At 34.6% G+C, this 12,754-nt stretch overlaps 1 protein-coding gene across 1 annotated transcript; it reads right to left on the reverse strand.

Moving 5' to 3' along the window:
* Positions 1–409: 409 nt before the first annotated feature.
* LOC141622661 (tyrosine-sulfated glycopeptide receptor 1-like) lies at positions 410–3,998 on the reverse strand. Its single transcript, XM_074438672.1, has one exon. It carries the CDS (start codon positions 3,898–3,900, stop codon positions 661–663), a length of 3,240 nt encoding a protein of 1,079 aa, XP_074294773.1. The 5' UTR covers positions 3,901–3,998; the 3' UTR covers positions 410–660.
* Between the last annotated feature and the right edge of the window lie 8,756 nt (positions 3,999–12,754).

Here is a 12,754-nt window from a genome sequence, read left to right on the forward strand (position 1 = left end):
ATCGGAAGTTCGGAACGTATGATCTATCTAGTTTAAGGGAAGATAAATAGTAAATGCGTCGTTCTGGAATGAGTAGGGAGTTCATAGTTAGAGCTGAAATTTCTAATACGTGTCTATTTCTTTGCGGGATTTGGTAGTCTTACACTTGATCAAAGGTACAATCTATGTAGTTGGAGGAGAGCAGCAGTAGGAAATGCATCTTTACATAATGTGTAGGAATTGACTGATGCAGAGAGTGCTGTATCGTAAATTGCTTTTTTGTCTAGGAGATAACCTATTGCGATATGGACTTCAGTGGTGTTGAAGAAATATCTGATACTGTAGTAGACTAAGAATGTGAACTGGCAAGATATCATTCGTGATAGGCAACAGTTGATCTGAATACTTTCTTGAGAGAGTACTTGCAAAATTCGAACTGTTATATATTTCTACATGGCGTGTATCTTTGTGTTAGAATAATTTTGATGGTTCTGATTGTATACAATTCATGATCACAAAAAAAGCGGCTTTGTACAGAGGTCACTGGCACAACCCAGTTGGTATACATCTCTAATAGCTATAACAAATTATTTGCATAAATTTCACAATAAAAGAAGTGCGGAGTTGCAGTCCCCTTTTCTTTGATAGTTGTTCTCGTATGCAGGAATGTACTGAACATTTTTACCGCATTTCTGCAGGAAAATCTTCTTCAGCCGTGGGCGTATTTGGGCTTGACCCTAAAATCTCGAGCAGGTCAACAACTTCATTGATAGTTGGTCTTCTCATGGGATTATGGCTGACACACTTGCAGGCCATATCAAGAATCTGCAGCATCTCTTGTTCATATCCCTTGGCTCTCAAGAGAGGATCAAAGATTTCTTCATGTTTTCCTTCGTTCTTTAGTTGATGGACCCACACAACTAGTTCCCTCGTTGTTTTCGGTTTACATATCTCCACAGGCCTTTTGCCAGTGAGCAGTTCAAGCAGTACGACCCCAAAACTGTAGACATCACCCCTTAAGGTGGCTATCCAAGCCTGCCCATATTCTGGTGGAATGTAACCTAGTGTTCCCACAAGGTCAGTGGTGACATGGGTGCGGTGCGGTAGGATGAGTCTGGAAAGTCCAAAATCTGCTACATGAGCTTTGAAGTTATTATCAAGGAGAATGTTGCTTGACTTTATATCACGGTGCACAATATGTGGCTCGCAGATTTGGTGCATGTAAGCGATACCCTTGCCAGCTCCAAAAGCTATTTTAAGTCGCATTGGCCAATCAAGTTGGGACGGGCCATCAGGATTCTCATGTAACCAGTAGTCAAGGCTTCCATTTTCCATGTAAGAGTACATCAGTAGCCGAAAACCATCATGCACACAATAACCCATAAGGGAAACCAGGTTTTCATGTTGAGCGAGTGATAGAACTTCCACCTCTGCTTTGAATTCTCGTTCTATCAGACACATATCTCCGGAAAGCTTCTTGATAGCAAGCTTAACTCCATCATCCAAGGTTGCTTTGTACACCAAACCAAAACCTCCACACCCAATGATGTTTTCTTGGTTAAAATTGTTGGTAGCTTTGAGTATGTCGAGTATCGACAGATCTTTGATCTCTGTGGTAGTTTTTGGAAAGAGTACGAATAGACTAGTATCTTTTCCCATTTCATCATCGGAGCTATAATAGCGTGAATTCATCCCTGTTTCAGTTTTATCAGTATCACCCCCAGGAAGTATCCGTCTCTTGGACATTATCCAATACAGTAGAATAACAAGAACACAGGCGACTGCAAAGCAGAGACCTAGTACAATTCCCAAAATTAGTCTCTTATTTAGTTTTTTGCCCGTGTGTGTGACTGAGGGAGCCGGTTTAATCGAACATGGGTTATTATGCAGAACTTGACCACATAAACGTGGATTTCCAACATAACTAGATTCTCCAAAAGTTCCAAACTGACCCCCTGTGGGAATTTGTCCTTCGAGATCGTTGTAGGAAACGTTGAACACTGATAAGAAATTGAGACTTTGCAGCGATGTCGGAATTTCTCCCGTCAAATTATTCTGTGAGAGGTCTAGCATTTCAAGGCTTGTGAGGTTAGAAAATTCGGGTGGGATACTGCCTGAGAAGTTGTTTTCACTGAGATCCAGCACATGAAGATTTTGCAGCTGGCTTATGTCAACTGGGATTTTACCAGTAAGGTTGTTACCCTTTAGGTAGATAGCAGGCGGCAGTATTGCAAGCTGATTGTATTGCTGGTTGCTAGCGTTATTGGGGGCAACAAAAACCGGAAGTTCAAGATAACTTCGCTTTAATTTATTCGCAGCCTCCACTGATACCATTGCGGGAAGCCTGTTAACAGGCACTGTAAATTCCCCAGTAAGATTATTCTTGGACAAGTCCAAGTAAAAGAAGCTTGGGAGAGTTGCGAACCAATCTGGAATTGTTCCTGTCAATGCGTTATACGACAAGTCTAAAACTTCCAGAGACTTTATATTTGCCAGCCACTCAGGAATTTGACCTTGGAAACTGCATCCTCCCAAAGCAAGAACCTGCAGGCTTCTAAATCCTTCCAGACCTATAAAGCTCTTCTCAAGGGGTATAAATTCATGATAAAAGTTCTTTGACAATGTCAGGGTGGCTAGGTTTTTGCAATTCGCTAAAATCGTTAGTGCTCCCGATACATTGGTGAAACTATTATTGGATAGGGAGAGGAAAGTTAAAGATGGCAAGCTCACTACGTTTGGAGATATCTGCCCTGATAATTTATTGATTGCCACTCTAATTGCAGTTAATGACTTGCATGAGAAAATGCTTTCAGGTAAGTTTCCAGTTAAGTTATTATTACCAAGGTCAAGCGTTTTAAGACGGGTGAGCCTTGAGAAATCGAGTGTAGAGATGTTACCTTGCAAGGCATTGACTCGCAATATAAGTTTTACTAGACTCGTACAGTTCATCAAGGAAGGTGGTATGGTACCACTGAGTTTGTTTATGTGAAGTTGCAGCTGCTCCAACTTTGATAACTTCCCGATATCCCGTGGAATTGTGCCTGAAAAACTGTTGGAGTATAACTCGACAATCCTAAGATTGGATAGGCCGAGCATTTCCTCTGCAATGGTTCCTGTTATGTAATTTGCAGGAACCGACAACTCCCCCAGCGATTTTACTCTGTAAATGTCATCCGGAAGTAATCCAGACAAATTATTAAAACCTGCTCGAAACACCTCAAGTTTCGAGCAATTTCCAAGGCCGGCAGGAATGCGGCCATTGAAAGCAGCGTTCGTGAAATCAAGTTTTGTAAGCTGAGGACAACTAAGGCAAATGGATGAAGGAATCTGACCGTTGAAGTTAGTGTTGCTGGCATTGAAACTGGACAAGTTTGATGCCAGAGCGAACCAGGTAGGCTCAATTTGGCCGCTGAATTGATTGTTCGAGATATCTACAGTTTGTATGGTATCAGGGAAACTTCCATTAACAGTTAATGACGCCGAAAGACTGCCGTACAAACGGTTAGAGCTCAAGTCAATGATCTCAATGACACGCAATGAAGTAAAAAGACCATCTGGAAGAACCCCAGATAGTAAATTATCAGAAAGATTGATTTCAGAAAGACTTGTCAGACTCCCAAGTGACGAGGATATATTCCCCTTTAATTCTCTGGACGGTAGCAGCAGACGGGTAACCCGGCCGCTATTGTCGCAACCTATACCTTCCCAAGATAAGCAACAATCAGAGTCAGATGACCAATTCAAAGGTCTCAAAGAAGAGGATAATAGCTCAGAAAATTGCAGAAGTGATTTTTGATCGTTCGGGTCGCAAGTTTGTTGTTGATAAGAGAAGCTGCAGGAGTATAGCAGTAGAATGAAGAGAAGATGTAGATGGTATCTGTTGCTGGTATGACATAGTGAAGGTTGGAGGTCTACAAGCATGGTTTAAAAGAATTAAATAAAATGTTTATGTGATTTATGTGTGATTATTGGTTAATGTTGTTGTTTTTGTTGTTGTCTGAAATAAGGTACAATTTTGTTTATTTTGATCAGGAACAAAGACAGAAGACATGTAGATGATGAGTGCTCAGTCCAATGATATGGGCTTCCCACTTCCCATGTTTTGTCTGCACGGTCGTCTTCTTTAACCCATCTCTCTCAGGAGAGAGAACTAAATTAATGGTTTAAAAAATTCGTAATGGGGGCCTTAACGACTCGAGGGTAGCAAAAGGGCAATATTGATACTGACGGGTTTCAAATCTTCGACATGGAAGTCATCCCAACGACCAGGTATTATACTGTTATTAATATGGGTTTATTTACTTTCTTTGAACATTAAACTCCCTGAAAAGCGTTTACTTTTGGATGGCTATAGAGATTGGAGAGTGGACTTTTGTTAGTTTGTTTTATCAAGGTAGATTAAAAAATTAGAGTGGATAAGTAGACAAATTTTGAGGAGAGACATAAAATTAGAGCTAAAAACTCTTTACTCTTTGTTTCTTGATTAATTGATTATGACGATTTTGGATTATGATGGAATAAAAAAAAATGTTTCATTATAGTGACTTAATTTCTTTTTATTGTGATTTTTGTGTTGCTAACAAAGAGGTAAGGCTGCGTAGATCTGACAACCCCCATCCTGCAATTGTTTTTTCTTGCTCTGGATTATGACGGTTTTGGATGATAATGGAATAAAATAAAATGATTCACTAAAGTGACTCCGTTTCTTTTTATTGTGAGTTTTGTGTTGCTAACACATGATAAGACCGCGTACATCCGACCCTCTTACATTTGTTGGAGTCATTAAGACATTGAATTAATATTCTTCTTTTTGTTGAGAAAGCGAGAGAAAAGCGGGTTTTTCCTAAAAAATGTAATCATCATAATAAAATAGCAAAAAAATGAAGGAAGATTAGATTAGATTAAGGATAGTGGGCATCAATTTGCAAATATGTAATTATAATGATTCTTATCATAACAATGTCACAATGGATATTAAAATAGATAATGGAGTAAGTTGTAAATGCATACTGTAGTGCTCTTAATAATATTCTTTTTTTTTTTTTTGAAGTCTACCATCTTTGTTTGTTTCTTATTTGGACCCCCTCCACCACTCTTCTTTTCCCCTCACCTGCAATTGCATCATATTTTGTTATTTTGTGTGTAGAATTATTGAATTATTGATTTATAGCCAATTTTGAGTTTTGACTCTTTGGTTGTTAATTGTTTTTGTTAGATGGTCTAAATTATAGGATCCTTAATGTAATCTTCTAGTTGTCTATATATTTATCTGGGAGATGTTAGGTGGACCATCATATTATGTCATAATAATATAAATAGATGTTAGACACAAAACTGTCTTCTTCTGTTGTAATATTCGAATGACTGAGGTAACTATATTCTATAATTCTAGATTTCTAGATAATTTTGAAGGGTATGGTTTTGTACCTCCCTCTGAATGGCATTTATTTGTTACTCCAGATGTTCTGATGAAATTTATAGATTAATCCATCTAAAACTAAGTCTCGAAAACTAACAAGAGTAGAGGAAATTGAGAATTTGAACCTACATTCTAGAAGTTAGAAGGGGAAAGATTGGGATTTACATTTGAAAGTGTCGTTTGTACTCTGTACCTTGTACAACATAGGAAGAGGGAGAAAGGGTTTGCGCCTAATAGTAGAACACAAAATCTGAAGACGGGTACTATCCGTCACAAGCTGAAAACGGATAATGCCCTCTCACAATATGCAAGTGGCACTATCCATGAGATGCTTCATTTCCTCCCCCCCTCCCACTTGCCCTCCCACTTGCCTTATTGTGAGAAGGGCACTATCCGTCTTCAACTTGTGACGGATAGTGCCCGTCACAAGTAAGACTAACTGATAGTAGAATCGCAAGTGTAAAGTATACTCCACTTTTTTCTGTCAATTCTTTACGTTTTTCTTATTTAAGTGTCTCAATTTTCTTTCCGTTTCCTTTTTAGGTTTCGGAGTAGAACAGAGAAATAGAATTTTGTCTATTCTTAACTTTTTGTTGGCAAAAGGCATATTAGCAAGTGTACCCTATATGATACGCCCAACCCTACTAATAGTTGACCTTCACTATTCAATTCTTTATCCTCGATCCTAGATTACGTTTCCTTAATATAATCAAGTACTTTCTTTGTGTTTATGTCATTTTATTGGGTTCCTATTTTTCGGTAGTTGATATTCTATACACAAATTTTACTAAATCATACCGATTAAATTGAAAATAACGTCTATAATTTAGCAAAATACGTGTATGGAATAGCAATATCCTTTTTTTTTTTGCCTTGAATAAACTTACTTTTATTTAAGAAAATGTCAAATTGTCAAAGAAATTCAGATTAATATTTTGATACAGAGAGACTATGTTGTCCTGTTTTGTTGATGCAGTCGACGGGATTACTCATTAAAAATAGGCAAATTGTCAAGTTGACCATATAAAATTTTCATTTAGTCAACCCCTATAAAATATGAAGTATTATGATAGGAGGACAAATTGTTTTTTTAAGAAGTTGAAATTATTAATTACCTCTCTGGATTCTTCAAAATATGTGAAAATGGTTTTGAAAGGTGTAAAGAACATAAAAAAAATGAAAGGAATATATTTTTTTGATGGGTAGGTCGGTAGGAAATAACCTACTAAACACTTCATGTGCTTGTATGTCCTAATCATAAATGTTAAAATCGCGATTTTGATTAGACGATCCAAAATAGAAAATTAATTTGGATCGTTGTTGGATTATTCATGTTGTGTGATACTTCAAAATTAGGTAGGTTCATACCCTTTTTATTGTCCAAAATTTTAAGATTTTATTTTCTCTTTTACAATTTGCAATTATAAACTAAATATCTAAATAGCATATTGTTATGATCATAATGATGAGTTGTTAAATAAACTTTGTACATTATGCTAGAGGAACTATACTTAAGTTGTCGCATAAACTTGTTTATCTAATTTATATCCAAGATTTTACAATCCTGTTATTTGATTCTAACACTTATTATTCGCTTTAATGTAGGATTACAATTCTGACAACTTTGATCCTAATTTTCTAATAATGTTTGTTGTTATATACTTATATTACTATGTATTTTTAAAACCTTTGGCCGAATCGGGGTTATAAAATTCAAGTGAATGAGTGAGGTGCATGATCTCAATGAAGGGTACATTAGAGTAATTAGAGTATCTTGGTTTATCCAAGCTAAAACTAGTTCAACTGCATGGACTAGTATACTACTTGTAGTACAATAAGTATTATTATTTTGAGAAAAATTCTAACATCCAATAAATTAGAGACATTATATGTGATAATGTTATGTTGAAATATATGATTATTATGCAGTTAGCAGTAATTATGGGGTTTAGAAGCGTGGGCAGCCGACATCCTTTGAATTATACGTGTAATTATTATATATATACTCCTATGACAATTACACAAGTTTTGTAAGTTAGAAATGGAGGACCTTAATTATGTCTCCACAATTCTAGATTTTCCATATTACAATGTGAATTTATTTGTCGGCTCCATTTGTTTCCATGATCCGCCATTGCCTGTTATAAAGTAAAATGATGATTTTGGCAGTCTAATAAAATGTTGCGAATAATTAATGATGCAATTTGGAATTTACAAGCTTTGATTTTGGAGTAATGATGTTGTGTATGGGACGTGTGTTAGCAGCAAGATGGTTTATTAAAGATTGATGATTTTGCTAATTGTTGTTGGATTTTAATGAGTGATTTTCCAAGGTAGCGTTCTTCTAAGAGTGTATAACGTAAATTCTTGTTTCAGACGGCCACTTTTCGTGTGAAGCTTCAGACGGGTATATGTGATCAGTTTATGGTTAAATGTAATTATAATGGTACAGTCGGTGCTACAGTTTATGATAAATATTTTTTAATAGTGGTCACATTTAATTATAAAATGATTACAAAATATCATCTTATTGTTTCAGACCAAAATGACACGTCTGAAATAAGACGAACGGGTACAACGTGAATGCACTTTGCATGCCCTAAAATTGCTTCTTAGTAAGGACTTGCTTGGTTGCCCATAAAAAACACATGAATTGTAATTCATGGGAAGTGTAAATATAACTTGTTGTTTGGTTGTCCCAATTCACATGAGGAACTCTAATTCCTCCATAATAGAGGAAGTTGCTTACCTATGCTCCCCTAGGTAAATGAAAATTCTTATGGAATTGGAGTTCTCACATGCAACCAAACAACTTTTCCAAATTCACATGAAATAGAATACTCCATAACATAGTAATTGAATCTTTCCGGGCATTGCAATTTCCCATTGCCAATTAAACGACCCCTTAATAGAAATATGAAATTTTCTTACCTAAGAGCTAAGACTGTGAGTCTGTAATGGTGGGGCAAAGGAATAAAGAACACCTATATTATCTGATGTATTTTATATTTTATATTTTCATTGGATTTTTTAGTAATTGAGTTTATGTGTATTTTTTCTAAGTATTTTAAGTTTATAAATTACTCCGTACATTTTAATTTTTCTCTAAGCATAATTTTTAGTCTCTTTTACTAACTTTTTACGTATTATTTATTATTTTACTGCTTAGGCCATTTTGTGTAAATTTCAAATCCTGACTCTACTAGTTAATGGACTTACTTTATTTGTCGTTAATTAGTGTAGATTGCGCGGAAATGCGCGGTTTTTTAGATAATAATGTACTCCCTCCATTCAACTCTACAAGGCCATTATCTCTTTTGCACACTATTCACAAGCGGACATTCGTAAGATCTTATTTGATTCGTCTTTAAGAGTACATTAAAAATATCTAATTTTTATAATTTTTGTAAATACGTAACTAAAGATATTTGTCGAGTAAAAGCCGCGTTGGCAAACGTGATAAAGCATAATGGCCTTGTGGAGTTGAATGGGGGGAGTACAAAGACGTTAAACATTATAACTTGGTAACATACTTAGGGCTTGCCTGGAATTCATGGAATAATGAGGGGGTAAGTTTTTTTCGGGTGATAATTACTAGAGAAGTTAATTACTTGGATAAGAGTAATGATTAATAAGAAGATATTTTACTCCCATAATCATTACCCGGAGGGGAGGGTGGGTAATGTATTACCCCTTCATGAGGGTAATAGATTCAGGAGGTAAATAATATCAAACAAGGAAATACACCTTACATATTACTCCCCTATTCATTTCCCCCATTTTACCCTCAATCCAAGCAAATCCTTAAGGGTTATAAGAGAGAATATTTGATAGTTTTCACAATAAAGAAGATCGACATTTTAACTGAACCTCTAATTATATAAGTTAGGTTATTATTAAACATAATATTATTATATGATTACGTTTACTAATAGGATAAACTCAAGTAATGACTTAATTATATAATAAAATTAGAGAATTCTGATAGTCAACTTGTAGTAGTGTAGTACCTTTGTATCTTCACAAGACAAAAAATAAAATTATGAAAAAAATTGTGTAGAATATTTGGTCTCATATCACACATTATTATTATTATTATTATTATTATTATTATTATTATTATTATTATTATTATTACAATTCCACATGTATAACAAAATCAAAATATCCCATTATTGTATATTTACAAATTAAAAATTTGTAGTAGTATCTCCTATTTTTGATATAAAAAATTTATGTGATACTTCCTCCATTCAACTCCACTCTACCTATTTCCATTTTCTACACTATTCACAAGTCCACATTCAATCTCGATTTTTTCTTAATACATAAGTGAAAATATATTCATGTGGGATCTTGTTTAATTCGTCTTTACGAGTATATTATAAATATCTAACTTTTATAATTTTTGCAAATATGTAGCTAACGATATTTACCGCGTAAAACACGCGTTGACAAACGTGAAAAAGCAAAGGGGTAGAGTGGAGTTGAATGGAGGAAGTATAATATAAGGAGTTAGAATCAATCATAGAGCATCTCAATTAGGCGGGAAAAAATTTAAAGAGCTCTTATTCTTTTAGTAAAAGGGGGAAGGGGGATTTTTTTTATCAACAAAATTTATTTTTAATATCCGTACATATTTTGATTTATATAGAGTGTCAAATGCCAAATTAAAAGAAAAGTTAAAAGTGTGTTCCATGACCACTATACTATTTAATTTCTTATTTATTTTAAGTTATAAAATTATTGTTACCTCTTTAAATTTATCACATTATATACATACAATTCTCATATGTTTCCTTATTAAAGCATGAGTGAATTTTGGAAGAAAAATTGTGAATAGATTTATTCTCTTAGTATATACTGTAGGAGAATTACACGTGTTTAGTTGAATTTATTTGTTTTGCGCCTCTTTAACACCAAAAATCTTACGACACTTACATTTGATTGATAAATTGATGAATACATTGATAAATGAAGCAATTTTCAAATACATGTGAGTATGTGACTATGTGAGATTGCCCATTTTAAGTATTTGGGATTTGGGATTTGGGATTATGACTCATGTAGTGTAGTCATGGGGTATCTGTAGAACTTGGTTGGTTACTCATTACTTAAGGACTAAGGTTGGCATTTGCTTGAAGTGGATCACTCCTTTTTTATTTGGGTTTTTATATTTTGGTAAATAAGTGGAGCACCTGTAAATAATGGATACATTGAGAGAAAGTCAGCATCATTTTATACATTTTTTAAAAGTCACCTTTGCTTATAAAATAGAATACCGTGTCCTCAAGATCTCCCTGCCATGAGTTTATGGTTTTATACTCCTTTGTTTGGAATTATCATAGTTTGATGTTTTATGTATTATTTTATATTCCAAGATCACCGAAAGATTAGGTTCTTTTTTTACACGGAATAATATCTAATTTTAGAATAGTTTTTCAGGGTGTGAGAGATTTTTTTCCAAAGCGATTCACAATGATAGTTTTGATTTTGATAAGTTGCAAACTCGGTTCAATAAGTAAGGCCCTATTCTTTTAGATTAAATGGAGCTGAGCTGAACCCTGAACTGAATCGAAATTTGACGAGATAAATAAAGTTGAAATAAACTTAACTGAGATGAACTGAACTGTAGTGGTCTAAATAAGAGCTGAAATTAAGCCGAAATGAACAGGGCCTAGTACTAGCACTAAATGTGATTATTCCACTGCCACATAATGATATTCCAGATACCCTCATTTGGGGGTTGTCCGTAGATGAAAATTTCTCTACCAAAACAGCAACTTGGTTAGCGCAAGGTTTGTTCGATCAAGCTCTCGACAAATGTGAATTTCAGTGGATTTAGAAATTGAATATTCCTCCAAAATTGAAATTTTTTCTTTGGAAAGCCTCTGTTGACGACCTTCCAACGAAAAGTAGACTTCTCAAGAGTCATATTGGTGTCTCACCTCATTGTGTTCTGTGCAACAATCCTATTGAAAACAAAGATCATTTCTTTTACGAATGTCCCTTGATTGGGCATGTCATCCAAGACCGGAACATTATTAGTTTTAACGAGTTTTTGTCAAATTATGATAATATTAAAAGTCAAAGTTTTCTAACGAAACTTAATTATCTCAAAGATTTAATTCCAAAAGATGATTTCATTAAGATTATTTTCATTTGGTGGAATACATGGTTTCATAAAAATGATATTATATTTAATAATGTTAATTTAAGTATCAGCAAACTTATTACTTTATGTAATAATAGTACTAAGACCTGGAATGTGACTAGATTTAAGGATCTCAACAATCCCGAGATAGAAGAGTCAGCTAGAAACAACTCTAGTAAGGAAGAAATTTGGTGGGAAAACCTAGAAACGGTTTCCTAAAGCTAAATTTTGACGGATCAAGAATAGAAGGTAATAAAGCTGCTTTAGGATATTCTATAAGAGATCACAATGGTACAATCGTTTTGTTGGGAGCAAAAAAGTGCGGATCCAATAATATCCTTGTTGCGGAATCTTTCGATTTAAAAGAAGGTATTTTAGCAGCTAAATACTTAGGAATCTCAAAGTTAATTGTGGAGGGTGATAATTTATGTGTTATTAACTCAATTCGAGGTACTTGGCAAATTTCTTGGGAAATTTCTAGTATTATCAAAGATGTAAAATTAAACCTTCATTTTTTCGATGAAGTGATAATTAAACATTGCTTTTGTGAAGCAACAAGGTTGTTGACTTCATGGCTACTATTGGACATTCATGTCCAACTCTTTCGAGGTGGTTTGTGGTTTGATAGCCAGTGACTTCTACTTACCTCCTTCATTCAAAAGGATGAGATTGGTTGGTCCTACCCTAGAGAATTAAACTAGTTTTCTTACCTAATAAAAAAAAATGTGATTATTGTCTAAAGCTAAATAGCATAAACACTTCTTTCAAAAACAAGAAGTACATTAATAAACATTATACGCTAGTATAAAATACAGAATAGTACTGTAAAAGTGAAAACACAATATTATTAGTCTAATATAATATTACGGTAAATTATTTTAGTAAAATTATGGTCCATTAGTAACGAATAAGGCTACTCCGTTATTAACTAAAATAAACAAATTGTGGACAATACTGTGGGCAGTTGAAATGGATCATCTTTATTTTCTCTCCATTTTGACTTGCTAAATCCCGCACAATAATTTACTCAATCCCGCACATTTTTGTCCTTTATTCCGAATGTGCCCCTCTCATTTCTCAACTTACCAATAGAGAAACAAGAAGGAGAAATAAAAGAATGAAAAAAAAAACGTACAAAACCTCAATCCCCAATCCCTGACAACCTTTCCCCACCACCATCCCAGCGCCTCCGACCAGCCATC

The sequence above is a fragment of the Silene latifolia genome, chromosome X (genome assembly GCF_048544455.1).
Source record: "Silene latifolia isolate original U9 population chromosome X, ASM4854445v1, whole genome shotgun sequence".
In the NCBI taxonomy this organism is placed as follows: Eukaryota; Viridiplantae; Streptophyta; class Magnoliopsida; order Caryophyllales; family Caryophyllaceae; genus Silene; species Silene latifolia.